At 42.9% G+C, this 26,956-nt stretch overlaps 1 protein-coding gene across 4 annotated transcripts in view; it reads right to left on the bottom strand.

Annotated features, from left to right (window-relative positions):
- mcu (mitochondrial calcium uniporter) overlaps positions 1-26,002 on the bottom strand; it is a 62,737-nt gene extending 36,735 nt beyond the window's left edge. For 2 of the 4 annotated variants that reach the window (XM_082556613.1, XM_082556614.1), the window contains exon 1: positions 25,818-26,002. In XM_082556613.1, coding sequence (XP_082412739.1) covers positions 25,818-25,934 — 117 coding nt within the window. In that variant the 5' untranslated portion in view covers positions 25,935-26,002. Of the gene's footprint in view, positions 1-11,145; positions 11,320-25,817 lie in introns of those variants that run through there. The other 2 variants (XM_082556612.1, XM_082556615.1) reach the window with 2 other exon arrangements.
- Positions 26,003-26,956: the final 954 nt, after the last annotated feature.

Here is a 26,956-nt window from a genome sequence, read left to right as displayed (position 1 = left end):
CACAAAACACAACCTGCATGGAAACATTTCATAATACTGGCATAGAAAAAATGATTCAGACTCGTACCTGATACTTTACAAAACAACCAACTGATCTAATAGTCTATTTAAAAAAATCACTTCCTTACATACAACCTGCAAATTACCCATTTAGTACTCAGTGACATGTCACGTATAGCTTTTAATAAACAATGGCCCTTCCCCATGGCTTTAACAAACAGGACAATTACAGTAACAACAACACAAGCAGACTTGTGTCCTAACAAAATGTGCCCAAAGGATGCTCAAAGACTCTTTGGGGATAACTTGTGTATACTATTTATTCCTAGTGAGCTATAATATCCTCCAGTCCTCATTTGCACACAGCTATTTAATATAGTAAACTGGGTACATAAAGAGACTGACATGCAGAGTCTGTTGTCTCTCTGCATTCGTTTGCAATTCTGCTGTCAGCGTGCAATCCACATGTGCACCTTTTTAATGACTCTGCACTACAATATTTTGTACAATTTAAAGGAATCAATCTGATCTGTCCCATCTCTCCTCGTTTCCTTGCCTTCCTCTCCTGCGTGGTTCAGTGAGCCTCTCTAGTTCTCCAGCACCAGCGAGAGAAAGCCAGCCAGCCTTAGGGAGGATGGAGGGCGGTGGTGGGTTGCGCTGGCTACAAGCAATAACTGGGCACCGAAAGGAAAGATGAAGTGAGCGAGATAGGAGACGAGAGGAGGAGGCTTAAATGAAATTTCCAACACATTAAGCACACCCTGTAACCCAGTACTTGCACATGCAGGGTAAAGTGAGGTAGGGGCTGCTGAGCGACCGCTGGATGGTGAAAGTAGTTTATAGCTAAGAATTGATTGAGTTACAGGGGTTCCCTGGATGATCTGTAATGATACACAGCAACAGGAAGATGCTGAAGGATAGACGGTCACTGTATCCAGGAAAGAAGAGAGGATACTAATGACTCAAGAAATCCCATCACAGACATGGGAACATTTAGGAGTGGGTGATGTAGCCGGGGGTTTAAGTTAAAGTGAGATTTGGCGGTTGGGGGAGCCCTAAGATTGGGTGCAGCGTTATAGCATAAAGAAAATAATAACCTAGAAATAATTCCCATAATTATTTTTATGAGGATACAATCAGCTGGCCTGTGTTGCCTGTATTCACTGCTCTTTTTGGGTTCAGCACAGCGAATTCAACATGATGTAAGCAGATAATTCACAAATTTTATAACCAGCTTTCCTAGACACCGTGAAGCTAGTATAAAGGCGGAATTCAGTGACTGAATTGAATCGACATCAATATAAACTGATGTAACTTAACGCTGGCCATGAACACCGTGCCTGATGTGTACAAGTCCAAACTGTGCTGCAAACCACTAACGTCTACTAAACTGCTTAGTAAGCCAACAATTTTTTTCATGCAAAATTTGACTAAAACAAAATTAGTAGGCTTCAATTTATTTTCCAAGACTTTACACAAAAACATAACATACATACATAAACATAGTTTTAAAATAAGGACTAATCACATCCAAACTATTTTAATTTGTCCATCTGTACTTAATTAAAGACAACACAGCATGACTAACCCAGTATTAAAATACCAGCTGACCTCTTAATGAAGTTAAAGCAAACTGACAAACAATAGCTCCTTTGAGTTTTTAATACTCGACTTGTCTTTATCATTCTCTCTGACACTAAGCTTATTGTGATTTATTTGCGTCCTTTTGCACACTATGAAGTGTGAGCCATGGGTTTCAAAGGTAAACACTTTCCATTTTCTTTGGGATGTTTCCATTTAAGCGGCTGAAGAAGTCTGTGCGTTCCAGATAACATTCATTTGCCAAAGCTCTGATGTGGAAAAGCCATTTCTAAACAAGGTATCTGGCAACAAGTCATTGTCATCTGTCCATCCTTGCTTTGTGTTAAATAACAACAGAAGAAGGAAGCCGCCGTCCAGTGAGCGTCACCCTAAACACTTGCTTAGTTTCTATGTGGTGTGAAAGTTTGAACAGCACAGTTGATGCAGTCAACAATGTGTTTGTCAGTGATATAAGATCATTCCACTGGGTAATAGCAGGTACACTCAGAGTGAATCTGACTAGGCCTGTGGTCTCAAGGGCAGGTAGACTTTTTTGTGTAGATGAACGTGTGTGTGTGTGCGCGCACGTGTGGTTGGACAAAGAAATTACCAGAAGCACGCCGCAAGGTTGTTCTAAAGTAATATGAACCAAACAGACAAGGAGAAGGCTCCAAGGTCAGTGTCTGGCCTAACTGACAAATGCGGACGCTCACCTGCAAATGTATGGGATGCAAACATGCACTACCCCCCCTCTGTCATTTAATATCACACAGTTTGTGTGGGATTTACACATCTGGTTCATGAAGGCAGTGTGTGCAAGAGAGCGAGGCTGACAGCTCAGCTTCTCCAGCTGCAGCAGAGATGAATGGGTGGGCCTCAAAACTGCCTTCATTCATAATGGAATACGGCAACAAAGCAGCTTCAGCCCCAGGTGTCTCGGGAACTATAAGAGCAAACTAAAGAACGGAGCGCAGGAGAGCCTGTGAGACAGAATATCCAACACAAAATATATTCCTGATTTATCGCCCCAGGTGTTACCTAAATAAAGCTTAGAAGGGCAGAGAACGCAACACCTTAACGTTGGTCTTGTTGGAGAGCTGGAACGGCCCGGAAATGTCAGGACATACGCTGCTGACTTTATCACACTGTTAAAGCCCTTACTAGTCATTCTAGCTTTTAAAAAGGAGGTCTTTAAGCTTTAAAGACAAATGATTTGAAGATGACACAGGAAGGATTTAGAAATAGGGTGCAGCCAATGGATAGTGGGAAACCACACATGGAAATAGACTGTAATGTTTGTATTATGTCATACAAGATACATGCACATCCTTCTACTTATGATCATGAAGCTTATGATCAGCAGAGAGTAGCAATGTGGGCGTGAGGGGGAGGAAGCACATGCCCCAGCGAGAGTGAGACGGGTCGAACAAGCATCAGAGAGGAGAGGGAAGATTCTGTGTGTGTTTCTGCTCTGCATGTCTTTTAATGTGTGGTTGTGTGCGTCTGAGTAATCACAACAAAAGAACTCATTCTTAGCATCAGTGAAATCCACAAATAGCAAGAACCTACTGGCACTGAATAGCTGCGGCAAATTATAACATCAGTACAAAGGAGGCCACATTTTACAGTTTCTTGAAATCCATCAATCAACACCAACACTTACTGTTTGCACAAGAAGTTACAAAGCAAAATTTAGCTTACAAGGAGTAAAATATGGCTTACATTCGAAGGCGGGTTCACAGAGTACTGCAGAAAGTAGCTGCTTACCAGAGCTGATGTAGTAAAGGAACACAGGCTAACTGCACACTGTGGCTTTGCAGGTTAATTCTCTCAAATAACCTTTGAACTTCTGCCTGTACCACCACTTATTTCAGCCTCCCAAAGAAGAGTCTGGGGAACGGCAGCACAACACTGCAGCTGAAGCAGCTCAGGCGTGACTCCAAGTTGAGCCTGTGCTGTAACTCTAGTCAGTCATATGAATCACATATTTAAGGGCTTGTCATTTGTTTAACCTGAGGCTTACATAAGACAGGTTTGGTTGGTTCCTCGTGGGACAAATTTATACTTACACAGGATGACTAGAGTCTGAAAAAAAATTGTTCAGCAAATTTTCCCCATTTCACATATCGTGCCTAGTTATGCACACCTACAGTAAATTCAGAATGAATAACCTTGTAATGACTGGTTTTATATCTACTATGAAATTCAAAATGCTATGTTTAAGGCCACATAGATATTTTTCAATCACATGGTTAAAATGGCATTAGAAACTGTGTAAATCCTTTACATCTGCAGGACCACCCACACCACTTGATTGAAGGACCTTCCCTTCGCGCTACACACTTCAACTCATTAAACCAGAATTAAATGTGGAATTATGAGCTTGTATATCATTTGCACTGCAGCCATTACTGTACATTAACAGCGCACTGCAATATTTTGGCCCTGGTGAGCGATTCACACTGTAATAAATAGCTGTGAAAATACTTTCTGTACAAGGACATACTCCTCTTTGTGAATACAAGGCTGGTGCATTTGATGAAAAACAAATAGTAACACACATTACATTTCTACAGTATAAGACTATTTTTTTTCTTCATCATAATGTAAATGTATGAGTTGAAATCATTAATTTAGAAGATTTGTGATTGTTTAGTTCAGTTAATTTGTGTTTAGATTTTGACTTTTGTGCACAAGTTCTGAACATTTAAAAAGATTTAAATGGCTCACAGTGACTGATACTCCAAAGGGAATTAATCAGAACTGGCCAATGTTCACTTTCAGGATAGCTATTAAAATGTTTAATGTCATGGCATTCCCAAAGATTTTTTTTTTTACAAAGCAATAAATATCTTGTTATGTTCAAGAACAAGAATAAACTGAATCCAGGGTACACAGGCTAGTACAAGCAACTATATTTCACTGCTTATGGAAATTATAGGAAGAAAATTATTTTAACATCATAAATGCTGTCGGCTGAGAATACAGTATTATATTGGAAAGTTATTGTACAGAACAGACCATAGTTTTGGGTTGTTGATTTTTTTAAAGAAACTGTTGTAACAGGTGCACTGTAAAATAGAAATTTAGTGCTGCCAATACCTACAGGGACATTTCCTGCAGCGGGTATTAGATATCATTCATGCCAATTCAATGCTTTGTGCTGCTCCTTGACATCAAATATTTGCCATCAGCAAATTACTGCCAAGCATTTATTTTGAAAGAGATAATATAAGGGTTTTTCCTATGGCATTTCATCAAACTAGATTCAGCTTTGCATGTTTCAGCACCTGGAGTCATGATTGATATAAATAAAAAGATACAGGGATATTTTTTTATAAAAAGGTTAAGGGTCAGCTGAGCCTAAAACCACAGCTTTTATCGTGCCCTTTTGTATTTAATACTATAAGCATATAATAAGCATATAAGCCATTATTCTAATCAATGAATTCCAGTCTGTTTGAAGTACTTCTGAGTAGAGCAGGGCGATATGGCCAAAATTATGTATCACGATATATATTTGAAAATTTGCGATAACGATATAACCGACGATATAATTGATGCGAGACAAAATACAACTCCACAACATTACTAGCGCAAAAAGACAACCTTCCATTTATATTCACTTAAACAATGTATGTCCAAATTCCTTTGGAAAAATAAACCCCCACGTATAAGCTTAAAAACACTACAAAAGACCAAGGATAAAGGAGGACTAGAACTGCCTAACTTTCAGCACTACTTCTTAGCCAACAGGCTTCAGTTTATCTCAGGATGGCTAAAACACACCCTCTTAGTTGAACCTTGGCTAGATGTAGAACAAGCACTCTGCAATAATCTAGAGATCTCAGACCTACCATTTATCAGCTCAAACATCCAACGACATGAATGCTTTAAAAGAATCAACATCAGCTCTCCTCTGACAGCATGGTGGGAGTTTCTAAAATTGACAGCGTCTTCATTAATCCCATGCAAACGTACACCTATCTGGAACAACCCTAACATATTACAAAACAACAATATGATAAACTTTTCAGATTGGAGTGATAAAGGAATCAAATATTTAGAACATATACTAGAAGGAACAGAATTTATTTCATTTGACGGACTAGTTACACAATATGGGATCAACAAGAAAAGATTTTTAGAATATCAACAAATTAAATCCATAGTAAAAAAGAAATTTAAACCGGGTCAAGTTGAACTACAAACACCACCAAGTGTGGTTCAATTTCTTACTCTTAAACCCCCCAAATTACTATCCAAAATATACAGAATGCTTTCTAAAACAGATGAATCAATATCACTTCCTATTGCAAAATGGGAAGCGGATTTATCAGTTAACTTAGACCTAAACTTCTGGTCTCAGATTTGCTTAAAAACCTTTCATCTAATTAGAAATCCCAGTCTTCAATTAATTCAATACAAAATATTACATAGAGTACACTATACAGGTCATCGGATGTTCAAGATGGGCTTTACGTCTACCAACAACTGCTCACACTGCCAAACCAATTCACCGGACAATTATATCCACGCTCTTTGGTTCTGTCCACCAGTTCAGAAGTTTTGGCGCGAGATATGTGAAGACTTATCGAAGTGTCTGAAATGTAACATTCCAACTTCCCCCTTAGTGTGTTTGTTGGGCAGCTTAGATAATGTCACTTCAGAAAAGAATATCGCCCATATGGTTTTCACTGCCCTATGCATAGCCAAGAAAACAGTCCTCATGAACTGGAAAAATAAAAATAATCTTAATTCTAACCAATATAGAAATTATCTATTAGATTACATTAGTCTTGATACAGCCTCTGCCACCACATCAGATCAATTGCTCTGGGCTCCTTTGATCAGCTCCATCACCTAGTGGGGGTGGGGGATCATAGTTTGGTCCCGCCTTCACTGTTGTGATTGGTGTGGGGGTAGGGACAGGCTTAGGGCGTCGGGGGGTTCCCCGGAGGCATCTTCCTTGGGGGGCTCAACCCGGGGTAGCGGTCATGTCCGGTTAGGGGCTCTGTTGGCTCTCCGGTGACTGTTTCCTCGCGGCTGCGTGCAGCGGGGCTAGGGGAGGGTCTGTGCTGACGGACGTGGGTTACTGACCTGGTAGCCTGGCTGGCCCTGGGTGGGTCCGGGATGGGCGTGAGGTTCTGGGGGCGCTCCGTCTCTGGGCTGGGACCCGGACCGGGCCTCGGGGGCTTGGGTCCTGGTTGGTGTGTTGCCGGGGTTGTGGGCGGGTGGGTGCATGGGGGCCCAGCCCTGGAGCAGGGTGCCGCCGGTGCGTCGAGCCACCTGGGGGGCTCTTCAACTGGTGGGGGAGATTGTCACATCTTGCAGGAGCTTTCCTCTCCTCAGGAGCTCCCTCTGCAGGAGGGGGAGATACAGGAGAGGTGGAGGAAGATCTCAGCCTGGGTGTTTATTGTCTTATGTAGTCTGGAAGATGAGTGGATGGTGGGGTGGGTGCAGTTTTCTCTGTGGTGGGGTTGGGTGGACTGTCCCGGGCTCTGTGGGGCCGGGCGGCGCTGCTGCACTGGGCCCGGTCTGGATGGGCCTGGGCCCCCTTTCCCTGGCGGGTCGCGGAGTATGGGGGTGCCTACTGGGGTCAGCGGGGGAGCTGGCCCCAGGGAGGGGTCACTTGCCCCTCCCTTCCTTCCCTCCCCATCTCCAGCTGCCTCCCTCTTCCCGCTCCACCACAACCACCCACACATGCAGGGCCTTGGAGTAGGGGTATGTCACCAGGGTGCAGAGGAGGCTACCCCCCCCTCTGTCCCCTTCTGGCTGCCTCTGCCTCAATTTTATCCCACAACTTAGACATTCACATTACTCACACTCTCATTACACATACATATAGGATCTTGGGGGTGGGCACGATACACGGAGTCCAAAGTACCATCAGGGTGTACACCCCACCCCTGGCATCGTTGCCCACCTCTCAATTTTAAATACACGTAGACATTGAGGGCTAGCAGGAGGGACCATGCGCTTACCTGCTGCTCTCTGGCAGGTAGCTCCAAGCCCTCCTGGGTTTTAAATGCACCTTAGAACACACATGCATCAACATTACAATGAGCGGGTGGAGGGAGGTTTGGAGTCTTCTCTCACCCCCGTTCTCTGCGACCTGCTGGAGCAGGGGGGCTAGGAGGAGGAGTTGGCCGTCCGACTGCGGTCTGGAGTGTGGAGCCTTCCTGCTGCTGCGGAGTCGGGGCGGTCTGCCTCCCCCCACCGCAGGGAAAAGGGAAACACCACCTGGGTCTGGGTGCAGTTCCCCCCTCCAGGGGCAGGGGCACCTAGACCCGGTTTGTAGAGTACGCTTGGGGAGTGTGATCGTGTGTACAACGTCTCTTTATGTCTGTCTCCACGTTGGTTGAGTGTGGAGTAAGTGCATATGAGAGCATGAGGGTGGGAATGGATGTTTGTATCTGTGTGTGCCTGTATGTCTGTGTCTATATGTCAGGTTGGGTGTCAGGCGCCACCTCTCTGGGGACATCTCAGGCCCTCCAAGGTTTGGAGGCCTATCTCCCCCTACCACCACTTCCCCTGCCAGTGGCGGACCCCCTCAGACATCGGTGCGTTGGTGGTTCTTTGTGTCCGGGGATGGGTGTCCAGGTACACACCGGCTCACTCCTTGGCGGCCGCTTATCGGGGCCTGGAGCCTGGGGCTCGCTCGGGCCACTTCGGAGGTGGGGTGCCCCCGGCCTCTCGGCCTGGGGCTCGGTCACTCAGGCGCAGCTGGCTGCCGGCGGAGCTCACGGGCGCGTCACTGCAACTCCCCCTGGCTTCTGCTCCGCGGCTGCTGAGTGAGCCCTCATCTGGGACTCTCCTCAGCTCTTTCCGGGACAGTGGCGCAGCTGCCCCTCTGTTGGTCTTCCTTGGTCTCTTGTGTTCTGGGGGCCTCTGGATGTCTGGAGTTTTGATCTCCTCCACACCTGCTTCAAGCCCTGGAGGACGGGGCTGTGGCCCCCCCACACCCTCTAGCAGATTATTACATGAAGGAACCTTTTAAAAAAACAAAAAACAAGCGCGTCCATGCTCACAGGTGTACACACGGGTGATCACACCCACAAACTACACCCTTTTTGGCTCCTACCTCAAAGCACACTGTGTTCTGTTGATCTTATGTGCTGCACAATAATGTTTAACATTTAGTATTTACTGTCATATTCCCATATATCATTGTGATGTTGTTTATTCTATTACTCTTGTTCTCTTCTGCTTGCTTTCTTTTTTCTTTCTCAGCAGGTGATCCAGGTGATTGATATATGCATTTTTTTTTCTCTGCCCGTTCTGTTGGTTTTTGTCTTTTGCCCTTCTCCCCCGTCCCTCTTCTCAGCTGTTTCTCTTTCCCTCTTTCTTTCTCCCCTTCTTTCCCCCAGTCAAGTCTGTCCCGTATTCAGTAAGTGAAAATAAAATAAACAATAAAAGGTGAATCAAATGGACCATAACGGCAAGGCTGGGATGGTCAGTTTGGTAAAGTAAATCCGTTGGGCATCTTTCTTTGCCTTTAGACAACAATTCTGATGGCAAAAGAGCCAAACGGGACAGGCCAAAAAAAAAAAAAAAAAAAAAAAAAAAAAAAATTCACTTAAACAAGAAGCTGGTTTTTATGTACATTAAAGCTTTATAAAAATGTAACAGTACAAATGCAAATTGCTTGCTGAAAGTTTAACCAAAAGGCATTTCCACTAGAAATGGGCTGACATATCCTGAACATAACCATGTATAATATCCACTGAAGTTAAAAAGAGGTGCTTTGCAACATTAAACTGCAGTGTGCAGTACGCATTTTTCGGACCATAAGGTGCACGGGATTATAAGGCACATTAAGCGAAACAAAGCAGTCAGATAAATCAAACTTTATTAAACTCATTCTTCTTGCTTCCTCCACTTCTGTACCATTGATTCCTTAATGTTGAATTCTCTGGCAGCTGCTCTATTCCCATGTTGTTGCAGTATATTAATGACTAACCTCGTATTGTGGATGGATTATCTCAGTTGTTCTCCTGACTGAAGTTTGGTCCGTTTACAGCATCCTGCCATGCGATTGCATTTGTCTCTAACCATGAAGAACCTTCACGTTAACTTTTATAAGTGGAAAAGTGTTAGTGTTCGTCCTCCAGCTTCACTGTTTATGTTATGCTAACATAGCTGTGTCGCTAGCGATCACGTAGCACATCATTATATACCAGCTAGCCCAACTTCAGTAACCCTACAAACGTCACTGCTGTTTATTTTCCTGTCTTCATTTATGTTGCAAGTGATAGCAGAGGTGTACGTTTGATTTTTTTCAGAAATCTCTCAGTCAGAACATGCAATATCATGCTTAGGTAACTAGCGAAACTAGCGAGCTAACTTCCGCTAGCTTCCTGCTAACTTCTAACTCCGTTAAATGTAATAACTTTTGTTTTCATGGATGCCTGGAAGTTAAACTTTATAGTTACACCTGGTAAAGCAGCAATGCTGATCGTTTTATTAAAGATGAAAGAATTTAGACAGTTTTTAACTCTCAGTGATGCTGCAGTGTTGTTTGACCTGAAGCATACGGAGTTTAGGACCCAGATTACTCCCAGATTTAAGAGCATCTTAGTCCGACAAATATGACAATAACAACGGCCGCTTGCATGTTCTGCAAAAAAATGTGCTTTGTTGTGTATCTGACGGACAAACACCAAACCAGTTCCACATCACGGAAGTTGCACCATTTTTACAAACCAATTCTGGTTCATCTGTTTCACTCAACAATCGGCCATGTGCGTATGAAAACAAAGGCACTGCGCGTTTTACTCCCATTCTATCGCGATATTTCATTTTCCTATCGTTGCCTAACATTATACCGGTATTACCGTGAACGGTATAATATGGCCCAGCCCTACTTCTGAGGAAGCACACTGCTGAAGCTGACCGACTCTGACACGCTCACTGGCTTAGATACACAAAAAGCATTTTGGTGTGCAACAACATGTCAGCTAAATAAGACAGGAGTCATGAACCAAAAAAACCCCAAAGAAATTGTGACTCAAAAGATTTGATTTTTTCTTCTTTTTTTCCTCTGTAGCTTTTTTTATTTAAAAAAGTGTTAAAAAGGAAAAATGAAAATGAAAAGAGCCAAGTAATCGAGTTGTACAGATGGCTTTTCATTTTGAGTACATGTCTTCACTGACAGTGTTGCACTGCATCTTGCTGGATGAGATATCAAAAATAGAGAAGCTATTATTCACAGGTAGGAGGGAACAGAAGACTGTGACGTGGATAACCTTCAATCCTCTGTTAGAAAAAGGACATTATCATGGTGCAAAGGGTTACCGAGGCAACAGCAGCACCAGGATTTTCAAACATCTCCAGGAAACGGTATATACCCTTCTCACACACAAAATCAGTGTGTGTGTTTTTTTTAAAAGATTAAAATCTCTTGTAATCCCATATCCATCGTAAAATAGCAGTATCTGCAGGCGGCTCAATACACTGTAACATTAGAAACACTGCCCGCGGCTGAAAACAAAAGAGAAAAAAAAAAAAAAGTGAAACTGCTTGTGTTAAATATCGAAAAAAAGAGACACATATAACTCTCACTCTCACTTCTTTGTTTCCTTCTTCTTTCTTCTCCCTCCAATCCCTCTTCCTTACATGCAGTTCATGTCCAGGTTGGGATTTCCCCAGGGTTCCCCTTAGGACCCAGGTCGGTAAAGGCTCTGACAGTGTGAGATGAAAGCTCTGCTGGAGGTACATACTGATCCACTACGATGCCAATCTCAGCTTTTCTGCCTCCTTTTTTTATAGCTATTTTCCTTGGAAAAACAACTAGGCTGATACCAGGAAATCGTCTGGTTGCACAATAAGCGTTTGGTCTTGTTGGTAAGCAGTGCCTATGTAGAGGAATAAATGAAGATTTAACCTGTCTTTGATGGGCAATTGCCGTCTTATTGCTTATAATAGGAACATCTGAGGGCTCTTCAGCAGATGGGCTGCAAAGCAGGAAAACACCAGAGAAGACACAGAGGGCAGTGTATGAGCTGAGTTTTTTTCCATACTAGGAAGTGCCCCACCCACACTTAGATCAATGCCCCAGAGACAACAGCTACACTCAATGGCTGAACAAGGAAACAGTTGCAGAGAAAAAAAGATTGGGATAATTCAATGTAGCTGCCACATGCTGGACATGTGGCCACATTTAAATACCTTAACAACAAGATCATGGAGCATGTGATCAAGGAGCACATTCATGTTCCTTATACAGGCACTTTGTGAGTCCTGAGATTCCAGCGCTTTCCGGCGCTGCTCTCAGAGTCTGGTCTATGAAAATACGATTTTTATCTGTGTTTGTCTTCCCACACATTTTGCATGCAGGGAAAAAAAAGAAGCAAAGCAGTATTTGCTTTGCACGCCGTTTGTGGATGTGTCTGTGGTAGCCGAGTCATAGTGTTGCAGACTTTGCAATGTCCACATGTCGTTTCCAAATTAAAATGGGGATAGTGCTTCAGCTGAGTAACGAGCTTGTGTAAAACAGGCTTCCTTTTTCTGCTGTAACTGTACCGGCAACAATACATACTTTAACCTTACATCATCTACAATCCCTTCATAAAGAGCCTCTAATCACAAAGTGCAATGAAAACTGTCTCCATGGAAATACATTTTCCAACAAAGTCTCCTGGCCGCCATCTCCTCAATACTATTTATAGAATGACCACTAGCTAGCCGACAAAAGATGAGTAACAGTGTAGTGAGAATGGAAATGTCTCGTATCTCCACTTCTCTATGCTGCTTGTTTTTTTTTCCCCCCTCACAGCCTCATTTCAAAACAAAGTCTTTAAACGAGCGTTCACACAAACAGCTGACTAACACTCTCCAGCCTCACAAGAGGAAAGCAGGTTTTATGTGAGTGAAGTTGGAAGACGCTCGCTTCTGTGTTCAGAACTGATGCGAGGCAGGCAGGATGTGCACACATGCACGACGGCAGACAGCAGAGTGCAGACAGAAGGCAGCGAGGGTCATCGCTAACCTCCTCTGACAGAAGGTCATGGGACTCACAGTCTGCTGCTTTTTGACCTCCGTGTGTGGAATAACGATGAAAACGCCATGAATGTTTTTTTAAGGTCAGCAGCTTCTACCACAATGTACATATATATGTGTGTGTGAGTGTGTGTGTGTGTGTGTGTGTGTGAGAGTGTGTGTGTGTGTGTGTGTGTGTGTGTGTGGGGGGGGGGGGGGGGGGGGGTTGCACAGTTACATGTGTATAAATTAATAAACATTCCCTTCCATGCCTGTCACAGAACAAAGTGCTGGACTAGCATTGCATTGCTGTAGCAGACACAATGCACAGCCTGATCCCATCATCTGAGCATCTCACGGGCCTCTGCATCTCTGCCTTTAACAGCCACAGCCTGAACACACTCTCACAGCTCGAGGGAAAGGTCTTCTTGAATCGTGCAGCTATTGCTAATTAGCATTAGCCCGCATGAACATCACACATATTATTATCACAGCGCAGCTGCGCTATAAAGAAGACACGTTCCTGCAAACAGCATTGCATTAACTTAATGACTGAAAACAACAATTACGGATGTCGGTTTTCATTGGCAAACACAGTTACTCAGCGACAGCTAACAAGACTTGTTGAGTTGCAATTCTTTTATTCCACTGATCCAAGGTGCTGATCTACTATTAAATGCTCCGTCTTGAACTGACGGCCTGATACTGCTGTCAAGAGTCAAAAGGTAAAGCGCTCTTTTGATCCAAAGAACTAAAGCATTTCTAAAAATCAGCCTTGCAGTCAAAGGCATCATCAACAATGGATTATAGCAGCAGAGCTATTTACATAAGCAATTCACTCAGTGCCCTGCTTCCCAGAGGTGCCTTTGAGAAGAGAGAAGATTGTATCTCTCACACGTCGTCTCCTCTAAGTCCTCTCTGACATTTCCCATAGAAGAAGAGGACAGAACACAGTTTTCTAAAGGATTGGCGAGTAGGCCGTGATGCACTGGCCAATGAATCTGAATCAGGTGACAATATACATGCAAGGCATCTGCCAACTAAGAGTAATTTTTGAATGTATTGATTCATTATGGTCATTGTTTCAAGCTAATGGCCAGGACTGCTTTATAGTGCTTTTAAATTTACAAAGTTTTGTATAGTTTATGCACACATTAAATGAAAAATTCTAGACAGGGCAATAAGAATGTGTAATATAACATTATATATTATTAGAGCTTCTGCTGGAAATGTTGTTAACCCCAGCGACTTCAACCAGCAGGCGATTTTGGGGGGGGGGGGTGTTAATGCTGCATTCAATTAATGTTTCAGCCGCTATAACACTAAGTGTGCGGCACAGACAGCATAATGGAGCTGTATTGGTTTAGGTGCATCTCTGCACGCACAGTAGGGGTTTAGTTCTTTCTGTACCAGCTAGAAAGCACAAAATCACTGTTAACACTGTTCTCATGTGTTAAATATTGATCTAGCAGGAACATAGACAGCGGCTAAACAGGTGAAGTATTAAATTACAACATTTGCCTGGTTCTGTATTCCTGTTATATGCTTTTTATGTTTCTATCTAAAAGGTTTCCATCTCAAAAAAATTACCTAGTGTTTTTCAGCCCAGTGGGATATCAACTTGAGCCACCCGGGCCATCGAGCTTGTAAATCATTGCATAATACAAAGTTTTCGACAAAGAACAATCTCGTGTTACCGGCACACAGATCTGGTTTCCAGTCGTGCTCTTGCATTCACCTGAAAATAAATACTTGAAATGCAGATATTGACAGTGTGTCATCCATATTACTACAAACACTATTGCTGAGCTTATAATACGCCAATCCCTCAAAAGAGACGTTCATCCAGCGAAAAGGAGACTAGATGGATTAATCTGAACGGGATGTGGTCAGCAGTGAGGGTACAAGAATAAATCAAAAACACTCAACAGTGTTTAATGCACAGTTTATCAACAGCAGCAATACATTAACACTTCTCTGACTCATATATAGTGTGATATTATAATTTGGCCATATCTCACAGGCCCCGTGACGCTTGGCACAATATCATCATAATGAGATTATCAGGTCAAAACCTCATGATCACGCAGAAGTATAGAGCACCATTACAGTGACCCTGTTGGTTTGAACGAGCCTCTAAAACCCCACCCATAGTGTACCACATAACCCCTCCGTGCTTTGTCTCATGTCCAATACCTCAGTTCAGCTCTCTGGATCAGTTATGTTTAATCCACACGCGTCTCCAGTCATTGACCCACTAGTGCTGATATAGGAGTTAATTAAAAGAGACAAGGCTCAAAGCTCAGACTCCCGATTCATTTAAAACAAGCAATTGAGAATTCAGAGGAGAGGGGCTTCTATCGGCAGGAAAACTGTTAGAATTAGGGCTTGTGAAGCCATGCGCGGACACAAAAAGTAACACAAAAAAATAATAAAATATGAGCTTAGGTTACTAAGCTGCCCTTGCTGTGTCCTGGTGAAGATATATTTGTCTCTATCTGTTCCAGCCTATTATAAATATAACAATGGGACTTGAGGGCTTGGAGTCCATTGTTGGACAGAGGTGTGCATCTTTGTTTGTCTTCTCCATGGTGAAACCCCCATGTGTGCGCTTGTGTCTACCATGGCACCGGTACAATATGGGTAATCACAGTGCAAACAAACTGGGCGCCAGGCCGAACAGAGTGTCTTGTTTTATGGGGCTCATTGACTCCCCGGATGTGCTCAGACTCTGATCAATCTCAGCTGAAGCTCACATCTTGACTTCTAGTGGTGTAATGGGGATGTCATAAGCATCCTTCACAAAACACAGGCGGCTGATTTCAGACAGAGAGCGGGCTGGTGGTGCAAAAGCAAACGGGGCCAGAACTGAAGTTTGCGAGTCAGCCCTTTGGAGCTCTGGGGGATCAAGTGCTAAATTGTTGAATAATTAAATCAGATTTGGCAATTTAATGCATAATAACATAAAGCAAGCTAATTTTTCATTTGCTGCAGACTTCTTTCCTGCTCGTGCCTCGCAGAAACAGATCATTATGAACGTTATGGCACCCCACAGTTCTGCTCTCACACTCTACACATCCTTTTTCCTTCTTCTCATTCCCGTCACGTGGTCACGCATGCAGATGGCGATAAAGTTGCCATCATGGTATTTATTCCAGCAACTATCTAGCGAGTGCTACAAAAGAAGAGCAAGCACAAATGAAGCTCAAGAAACACACAAGCTGAGGACACGAGAGGAAGATGAGATTATTCTGAAAAGTAAGGACTTCCGCAGCCTCCAAATCTATTGGAGTCCACAGTACAATTGATTTAATATGAGATAAGGATTGATTTATTATATAATAAAATAATACAACATTCTTGGTCGTCTTTATTTGTTTGTTTAAAATCATGTGAATCTTGAAGTGTGCTTTTAAAGCACTCCTCTAAAAATAGTTGTATTTGTGTAAACAAATAGACTTTTTACATAATCTTCCCTGCTAGAATATTCTTGAGGACGACGCACATCAAATCTGAGCGCTTCTTTAATTTGCTTTTGGCCCAAAGCATGAAGTATCAGTACATGAGCGGAAGTCTACAAAACTCTGTTCTGACAGCTGTGGCTAATGCATGGCGACCGTGAGGGTAAAAGGAGCAAATAGAGGCAATGCTGAAAAGAAACAACAACCAGCAGACATCACGCCACACTGAGCCACCATGAGGAGACAATTTCTCTTAGGTCGACACGCGCTACCACTACCCGCAATGACCTCGACACAAGGATGATGTCACAGTGGCCCTCGTATCCTGTTTAGCCATGACTGGTGAAGGCCTCGCTTCACTAGTAACACAGCACGAGCAGGTTTTGTCATACAGATAAACTCTGAAACACATGCAAATTTCCCCCCAGCAGTTCTAGGTCCTGTGCCTCTCAGAGATCAGCTGGCTTTATCAGAGGAGACATTGGCTCACACGCTAAAAATCACCGGGACAAAAGACGTGCAGCCAGCTCGAAAATGTCAAGCTCTCGTGCCATTAACCCCGAGCATCGATCCAGCAGGAACAAAAGGACAGCTTATGAGCTTGTGCGAGTGTGCCGTTGTGTGTGCCGTTGTGAGGGGCCCGAGTAATTAAGAGTGCTATTAGCCTTGTTTAAGTTTGTCGGGATTCCGCTTGGAAAGTGAATCCACTGAGTCATTTGTACGCCTTAGTTGGCTTTCAAGGGCTGCCTCCAAAATCTGCAACACATGTTTTATTCTATTTTGGTTAAACTATAACTTAAAGGAGCACAACTGTGCAGTGAATGGCCAGTAATGTACTACCTATTCCTCCAAGAGACTCTAATATATACATAAATAATTTACAAAGTTACTATGCTTTGTCAGGCATGTAAAATGTGCTACTTTACCAATGCATGAAAGAGTCCGTGTGGAAGTGTGCATCTAAAGCTATGCAAAATAAATTCTGAAAAGGTACCCTGGAAGTCACAAAAGTGCTTCCAAGCAACAATATTTTTTGTTTTATTTATACATCTACTAGTTTCCTGGAAACTGGATAATGATCTTCTGAGTAAAACTCCAATTTCGAAGCAAAGACGGTTCCAGAGTTAGACACATGCAGGAATCTTTCCAATTCTGCTGTCAAAGTAATGGGAAAGTTGTAAAGGGAAGCAGCTAGTTTCTGTTCTGTGAAATAAAGGTGAGCCTGAGGCCAAGGGAATCCTCACATCATAGATTCCCAACGTTCCTCTGAACCACTTTCCAAACATTACTCCATCAGCAAAGCGGGGCTCATTCGCACATGCTTCCATTTGTAATTAAGAACTGCCTCACAGTTGACCGATATCCCAGTTTCTTCTTTCCTGCTGCCTGTCGAGCAGTCGCGATTCTCCTCACACCACCCTGGTTATTTTCTGCGTTTCACTGAAAAACTGTAATTTCTAAACCTGTCATTTATAAACTCTAGAAAGTAATACTGGGCAGGCTCAGCTCAGGGAATCCAACAATGACTGGACTGATATGAGAAATTCAAGATACAGGAAGCTTTGAGACGTTTATACTCCATGGTCATATGCAAACAAAAGTAGGGCTGGGCCATATTATACCGTTCACGGTAATACCGGTATAATGTTAGGCAACGATAGGAAAATGAAATATCGCGATAGAATGGGAGTAAAACGCGCATGCGCAGTGCCTTTGTTTTCATACGCACATGGCCGATTGTTGAGTGAAACAGATGAACCAGAATTGGTTTGTAAAAATGGTGCAACTTCAGTGATGTGGAACTGGTTTGGTGTTTGTCCGTCAGATACACAACAAAGCACATTTTTTTGCAGAACATGCAAGCGGCCGTTGTTATTGTCGTATTTGTCGGACTAAGATGCTCTTAAATCTGGGAGTAATCTGGGTCCTAAACTCCGTATGCTTCAGGTCAAACAACACTGCAGCATCACTTAGAGTTAAAAACTGTCTAAATTCTTTCATCTTTAATAAAACGATCAGCATTGCTGCTTTACCAGGTGTAACTATAAAGTTTAACTTCCAGGCATCCATGAAAACAAAAGTTATTACATTTAACGGAGTTAGAAGTTAGCAGGAAGCTAGCGGAAGTTAGCTCGCTAGTTTCGCTAGTTACCTAAGCATGATATTGCATGTTCTGACTGAGAGATTTCTGAAAAAAATCAAACGTACAGCTCTGCTATCACTTCCAACATAAATGAAGACAGGAAACTAAACAGCAGTGACGTTTGTAGGGTTACTGAAGTTGGGCTAGCTGGTATATAATGATGTGCTACGTGATCGCTAGCGACACAGCTATGTTAGCATAACATAAACAGTGAAGCTGGAGGACGAACACTAACACTTTTCCACTTATAAAAGTTAACGTGAAGGTTCTTCATGGTTAGAGACAAATGCAATCGCATGGCAGGATACTGTAAACGGACCAAACTTCAGTCAGGAGAACAACTGAGATAATCCATCCACAATACGAGGTTAGTCATTAATATACTGCAACAACATGGGAATAGAGCAGCTGCCAGAGAATTCAACATTAATGAATCAATGGTACAGAAGTGGAGGAAGCAAGAAGAATGAGTTTAATAAAGTTTGATTTATCTGACTGCTTTGTTTCGCTTAATGTGCCTTATAATCCCGTGCACCTTATGGTCCGAAAAATGCGTACTGCACACTGCAGTTTAATGTTGCAAAGCTCCTCTTTTTAACTTCAGTGGATATTATACATGGTTATGCTCAGGATATGTCAGCCCATTTCTACTGGAAATGCCTTTTGGTTAAACTTTCAGCAAGGAATTTGCATTTGCACTGTTACATTTTTATAAAGCTTTAATGTACATAAAAACCAGCTTCTTGTTTAAGTGAAAATAAATGGAAGGTTGTCTTTTTGCGCTAGTAATGTTGTGGAGTTGTATTTTGTCTCGCATCAATTATATCGTCGGTTATATCATTATCGCAAATTTTCAAATATATATCGTGATAAATATTTTTGGCCATATCGCCCTGCTCTAAACAAAAGTCTTGCAAAAGGAGGAGAAAGACTGCACTCATGAGGTGCAATTTACATCCTAATGAAATGAAAGCACCCACTCTTTTCTTTTTTTATTTAATTGTCACCCCAGACTGTCAATGTGTCTACACAGCATCCATCCAACTCTGCAGCTGCTCTTAATTCACCATGAACTTGAATAAACGATGCTATACCCAATCAATATTTCCAGAAGGAAAGGTCAACCCAAGCTGTATTTTCCAGACTCTTCATAGTTCTTCTGAACTGGTTTGTGACAGGTTGCAAATGTCCAGGTAAGATCCAGGTAAGAATTTACCCCGGTTACGCATGACGATGCCATGAAAATGACTGTGGACAAAGCAATGATTTCAGCGCAGCAAAAGTGAAGTATAGGTTAACAAAGTGACGGGACAACACGTGAGTCTGGAAACCGTTTCCCATAACTGTCACATATTTTTGACGAATTCGGGTAAAGCCGACCTTCACACAAGCTAAATCTGCCCGGTCTAATTTACACTGCTCATTTGGACCCAGCATTCCCACTGATTTGTCACAATAATGAGACCAATCTCATAACTAATGGCCTGAAAGGCAGGGCAGCTGATGACCTTCGGGCTCTAGTAGCAACCTGCCCTCCTGGCAGAGGATGCCACAAGCCCCCCGATCTGAGATGAGAGAGGGTAACCAAGCGATGCCTCCATCCATCATCACATTACGCAAGTTGGCCTAATTTAATGTCCTTTTCAGACCTGACTGCAGACACGCTGGGCCACACAGAAACATGGAAAGCAGCTAATTAGTCTACGCCAACAGCAGAGGTTCGCCAGTCTTTTTTCACTTCAAGGATGAAATGCCATCCGGATTACTAATGAGGACTTTGTCCATCACGACAGTCTCACCCATTGCAATGCCAAACGTCACCATAATGAGGCGATAACTGAAGCATGCAGATCCTCGCTACAGTAAGGTGCTGGATCATTAAAATAATAACTGCACGGTAAATGCAAAACAGGAAACAGATCGAGTGCTACAGTAGCGACCACACTCGCTAAATACATAACACGGCAGACAGCAAACAGGCTGCAAATGATTGGAGCTCCTCAGAGCCTAAAAACTGTTTTGTTTTTTCCCTCTTTATGCCGATGAATTTGCTAAAGTTCACCTTGTTTTTTTAAAGGCAGTAATGCAGAATGTAGTAGTTAGAAAATTCACAGCTGGAGTATTTAGAACATTAGGCACACACGCTTCTACGGCATCCTTCTAACAGGACTAACCTACAACTGTATTTTAAAGCAATACTCTCCAAAATGAAGCCAGTAAACTGTAGAGAAATGAAAAGAATATGTTAAGTTTCTTTTTTTATATTTACAGAATTGTACTTATTATACTACAAACAATGACATACATATGTAATGTTACACAAATTTTACTACATGTTCATTTGTGAGTGTATGTGTGTAAATAGAGCAGTAGGAACAGAAAAAAATCCCATGTGGGGCAGCCCACAGTGGGTTAACAAGGCAGAGACAGCAGCCAAAAAGAGAGCACTGGGTGATTTCTCTGGGGCGCACACAAACCTCAGAAAGAAGAAAAAAAAAAGTCAAACACGCTTCTTGCTATGGGCCGTGTGCCTGTGCTCTCAGCAGCTCACGGATCATTAAGGGCCAGTGAGCGTCAACTAGAAAGCAAGTTTGCTAAAAGATATGAAGCAGTGTGAATGAACACAGCGGGTGAGAAGCTTCGCCTCCTAGCACGTCCACACACGTGCACACAGGTACACGTGCACTCACTCACACACAAAATAAGTATTGGACACGTCACAAATTTTCTTGTAAGTGAACACATTTCTAAAGGTGCTTTTGACATGAAATTCTCAGCAAATTTTGACCAGTCAAACTCTCCTGTCAGTGTAAATAAGCTTAACTACACATTTAATCTATGAAAGATTTTGATATAAAAACAACAAGTGCAAGTTCAAATTGATGAAGAAATGCTACGTCAACATCAGTACGTCTCAGAAAAACTGAGACGTACTGATGTTGATGTAGCATTTCTTCATCAATCTGATGAAGAAATGCTGCTTTGGGTTGAAACTGTAGGAAAAATATCTGGAAAATCTCAGAAAATGTTTCGTTAGCTTTTGTTATTTAGTTGTTTATCTATTACTTATTTACTTTGGTTCAGTAGGAAAAGCTGAAAAACACAGTTAAAAGTCTAAAATGTATATCATCCCTCACATTTTCCAAAGCTGCTAAGCTGACCAGAGTGGAGTCTTTGGCTGGTTGATTCTGGCCCCTGGGCCTTATGTTTGACACTCCTGTTTTAGCTGAACTGTTTCACAAACTTGTCGACCTAACTGTAACAGACACAGTGAGTCACCCTGCCGAAATCTGTAGATGGAAAAAAGGCCCATCCGCCACATAACTCCTGAACCACAGCAGACCCTGGAAATTACTCTGGCTACCACTCGACATGGTGACCGCCACCAGAGCTGACAGGAGCTCTGTCATTACTACGGCCGCTAAAGCTATCAGCTTTTCATCACCGTAATAAGATGACAACACACACTTGTCATTTTGTCTGGTGTTAAGATAATCCATGATCTTTTCACGACACTGCCACGAAATGCCAGGAAAGGTGCTGCAGCATGAGCCTTACAGACAGGAAAGAGACATAAGTCTGTACTGCCTGAAGCTTCAGAGCGAGTATGCGTCCACATTCTGGTGTTATGAGTTACTGAGACGCATTTAGACCCAGCCAGACTAGTTCATGTCCCTGGCAGAATATAACCCACAGTGGTACCAGTTTACTGTCACGTCAGCTTAATAATTAACACCCTAGATACGTTTTACTTCAACTAAATGAGGAAGTGCACCTCTTTATTTTCAGCTCATCTCTAAATTAACTCTTTATCTTTTATTAGGCTACATGCACTTTTACCTCAACCTTGAGTAAATGAACTATTTTGATTTTATGCTGGCCCAACAAATTAAACTGCTGCGGGTGCTCGGCTTGGCCTGATTGCTGGATTTGTTTTGATAAAGACGCATGATATATACCCAGAAGCCACTTTTGCTCTAAAAAAAAAAAAAAAAAAAAACAATCAAGAGATTTCAGGAAGTAACTACGAACTTGGTAAATATCTTTTTGGGAATGAGGAAAATCTATTTAGAGGAAATCCTTTTCTGTCAATGTGGCATGCTGTGTATTTTAACAACATTTACTTCTTCCCCGCTTTATTTGTTCGTTTAAATCAGGATTGGCAGGAAGAGTGGATGGCACGACATAACAACTGGCACAACCGGCATGTTATTATCTGGTTTACCTGTTTCGACCTTTCACACAGTGTTGCTCTGTTAATAACCAGATGATTTTTGGACAGATTTTATGCAAACAAAACCAAAAAAACAAATGCATGCGGGTCACAGCTTGGAGCAATGTCTATACATTAGTGGGTAGTGAATCCAGTCACAGTGTCTCAAGACACCCGTTTGACTAAGATAGGTTCCCAGTGAATCGGGGTAAACTAACATGCCCGTCTGGCAAAACAAGATTGGTTGCCTCGTTGTTATTTCCTGTTCATTACTCTGAAGCTCACTATCTCAAACTCATAAACACTGGTGCTAGTGATCTTGGCTAATCAGTTTTTCAAGCTCATTATAGGAACAGATATGGCTTAGACTAAAAGTCGAGTCACACTGCAAACTTTTAAAACAGTCTGAATATAGCCAAACAATAAGAGCACTGCTGACGGTTCTTTCAGATTCTTCATATGGGATGCGTTGCATGAATTGCTTTCATGTATCTTTCTGACATGGTTTCACTTCAGGTTTTTAGGGTTTTGGGTCATCTATGATAAAACTAAAACAGGACTTTATAAAAGTGAAATCACTTAGCGTCACGATAACCGTCACTTACAAAGACAATGAAAGCCCTGCGAGAAAACTCAGATCAGCTTTCTCACCCACTCACCCAAGAAAAACTCATCCCACTAAAAACGCCCCTGTGTATAGATAGTAATCCAATATCAGCTACCACACATTATTATCACTTCTCTCCTGCTGAGCTACTGGCCATGATGTGATAACATCTGAGAACAGAAACGAAGGTCATCGTTGTAAAACCCAAATGTCATAAACAAACGGTCTCTGAATTGCCATCAGTTATTTTTCACACAACATGGCGTCATACACCTGCCAATCATCTGACTGCAAACTGAAGACTGGACTCATTAAGTAGCAGATAAATGGCAGCCGAATGGACATTTCCCCCATCACTTCATACCATATACCTGTTTCCCCCCTCAGTCTGTAAATGTTGGATCGCTGAGTCTGAAACCAGTTTGTCCGTGAATGGTAGAATAACATTGATGGAACTGCCATTGCGGACACGTCTATCAGTCATTCAGCTATCTTATCACCCTTAGCACAGCCACAAGCTTAGAGTCACTCTCTTATCACACTAATCCGGACAAGTTCAGAGCTGAGTCTGTGAAGGCAGCACGGATAAATTAGTTTACTCCTTTACTGATTGGATTAAAAGCCAGGAGCGGGCCTCGGCCCCCCGGCCCCAGCTGCTCTAGTCTCCAGCTGTTCAGCTTTAATGAACATAGGAGCTTTAATGTAAGTAAATGACTACAAAAAACAATATTTAATGCCTTTTATTGCCACATTTTCCATTAAATCACATATTTTAGATGCAAGATATGAACATATTGACTATCTCGCAGTACAGAAACTCCTGACTGATTTATAACCCTTTTACAAGGAGTATTCCCAGTGACTCGCCACTCCTACTACACATCAGGAAAGCAGCATCATATATGACAGCTGGCTCAATATTAATCTAGTGCAGGTTAAATGCAAGCATATGGAGTACACTGTCTCCTTTGCAGCCCCATCATCAGAGCCATTACACAGCTCTACATTTCAAGTTAGGCTCTAGAAACCATATTTAGGTCTTCTTTGAAACACGTGTGCATACAGCCTGCATGGAAACTGTATGCATCCCACTGCAGCTTTAATCAACACTAGTGCCGAAACAGAGTTTCCACTGGAAGACTCACAAATGAATACAGAGGCTTGGCTGTCACAAAGTGACAGGCCCGCGTTAGGGGCCGCCGCAGCAACGCTTCACTGGACGGAGACACAATATGACAGACAAACAACACTACAAACCTGGGCAGCCTGAAATAAAATGAAAACTTATTAGCGGCCAACTCTGGCAAGAGACAGTGAGTAGTAACGTGCTTAAAACAGTTAAGGCTTTCTTAGAGATGGAAGAGGCCAAGAATATCAATTCAGACTCAAATTTTTTCACTGTAATAGTTCACAGTGGGTGATAGTTCACAGTGGGTCTAGTGTGGAGATATGGAGTGTGTGTGTCTCTTCTGACAGCTCCTTAACCTCCGGGCTGGCCTGCTTCGCTGAGAAGGAAAGCCTCATTTAATTTCATAAGGCCTGTGGAAAGTGTGCCTGAAGATGGTGTCAGAGATAGAGAGAAAGACAACAAAACTCTCAAAACATTACATCAGTACTTCTAACTACTGCAAAGACTTCCACATTCCCAGAACCCCATCCTGGGCTTCTCCTCCCTCCTCAGGCTGCTGCTGGAAAGACTCACAGTTTCCTCTGCCTCTGTGACACCCCCCCTTCTGACAAGGGGGGAGGGGCGGGGGTGACAGAGGCAGGAAAACGCTGTGCAACTATTGCATGGTAGTGACAGCTCTGTAAACGCAATTGCCTTCCTGTTATTGTGAGCATTGTTGAGGGTGCATCCATTACTACAGTGACCATGTAAAGAAAAGACCTGCATCAGCTTGTAGGAATACCTAGGATTTCCCTGATGAATGGGGAAACACCCACAGGGAGGGGAGAAACAGCAGGCTGGCTGGAGAGTCTGACATCATCCAAGTACAGACTTCCATGTTTCTGTGAAGCCTCATGTGTCAACACTGAGTGCATCTATGGATAACTCTCTTCAGCTCTCTTGCAGACACACACACACACACACACACACACACACACACACACACACAAGCACAACTTCCTCCTCAGGTCTGGACAGATGTTCATTGTTCTGAGTTTCTGCTGCTGCACAAACACACACCAGGTAATAGCAGAGAGATGGGGCTAACCATCAGCCACGGGCTCTCAATCACACCTTTACTGCAAAAGCACAAAAAATAAGGCATACCCTTCCACAGTCAAACCAACCCTAGCAGGTACTGCAACCTAGAAGCTCAAACTGGGTCTTATTCTAATTCATATTCGCTGATCAGAATGATACTGGGATTAACATATGCCTGCAAAGTTGAAGGATTTCTTCTGGGTTTTGGGTTTGTTGTTGTTTTTTTAAATCACGGGTTATGAAGCTTTTGAGAGGCGAATGTTTGAAGGCTAGTTACAGTAAACGGCGGGGCAGCAGCAGCGGGGTGTCGATGGGTTTCAAGTGCTCCAAAAAGCTGCATTGCCTCTCTGTCAAACCTCTACGTCCCACCGTGGATTAAAATATCCACGCGACACCAGGTTGGGATACGTATCATGACTCGTCGTGTGCCTCACCTTTACGTGAAGCTCGACCTCAAAGAAATAAATGAAGTGGGGGAGATATTGACGCTAGTTAGCTTCACTTCCTTAGCCAGCCCCGCTTGCCTTCTCTCCGGTCCAGCCTCGCCAGCTCGGTCCCTACCCCTCTCTCTCTCTCTCTCTGTTTCTCTCTCTCGGAGCTGTCTCAGACGTCCTGGGACTTACCGGTCTTATATGCTGATGATGCCGCTGTGAAGAGACAACAAGTGCGGGGCGGCTGCTGGCCACCGCTCCGCTGCTCCGGGACAAGAGGAGTACTGATCTACACACTTTCACAGCCATCTCTGTAGTGAAAGCTCGCCGTGAAGGAGACTGCTGCGGGCGGGCGGACGGAGAGGCACCGAAGAAGCACAGAGGGAGGGGTGGGCGGGTTTGCGGGGCTGGACTATGATATACACATGCCCAGTGTTGCACCAGTGTGCTAAGATAATGCACTTCTGTGCGCACTAGTTCAAAAAAATGTATGTTATGCGAAGACTGCAGTACACCTGTCTCCAGTGACAATATACCCTACTGCAATTCAAAAAAAAAAAGAAGTCTGGTGATAGTGGCATGGGTGAAGGAACTATATACACACATCTCGGTGAAAATCATTGTTTTTATGTCTAATGTGTTTAACCAAATAAGAAAACATGTGTACTATGTTTTTGTTGTTTTTTAAAAAGAGGGTTTCATTCTTAAAGCTTCACACTTAACACAGTGCACAGTGCAACCTGTCTGAATGTCTTTCTGTCACTCGTCACTCTATCCATCTATAGCCAAATATCAAATATAACCTGTCCTTCAGTCACACTTGTGTTCCTGGATCAAATATAAGTGAACTGGTCTTCATCGGCTTTTAAACAGGTAGGCTTTCATTACATTTCAGAGCTTCTGTGGCCGTTCAATGGGGCAAGCAGTTTATGAGGTGCACTGTTTTCTGGAGAATCATCCATCCACTGCAAATTCAGCTAATGGGAGTGCTAATGGGTCTGTTTGGTCAATGAATGTCAAGGAGACTCCCCACCGTGGAATGCAACCTGTTTTTGTCTGTAATCTTTGACCAAGCCCATCATATAATACCACCTACCACACCTGTGTTGGTCAAGGGTGAGTCCAGATAGGCAACTCTTAAAAGACAAAAACAAACACATTTTGTGTAATTCACCGCAGTGATTTATGTGATCACATGGTTTCTTATCACAACTTTAGATCCAAAGTAAGGAGCAGAAAGATAAGGAATGAGTCAAATTCGTTGTTTTGTTGCTTGTCTTATGTTTTTTATAATGTATTTATTTCAAATACAGTAGCAGTATGTCATTGCT

The sequence above is a fragment of the Aulonocara stuartgranti genome (assembly GCF_965226115.1).
Source record: "Aulonocara stuartgranti genome assembly, chromosome: 13".
Taxonomy (NCBI): Eukaryota; Metazoa; Chordata; class Actinopteri; order Cichliformes; family Cichlidae; genus Aulonocara; species Aulonocara stuartgranti.
Note: the sequence above shows the minus strand (reverse complement) of the source record. Positions and strands in the feature narration are given on the sequence as shown.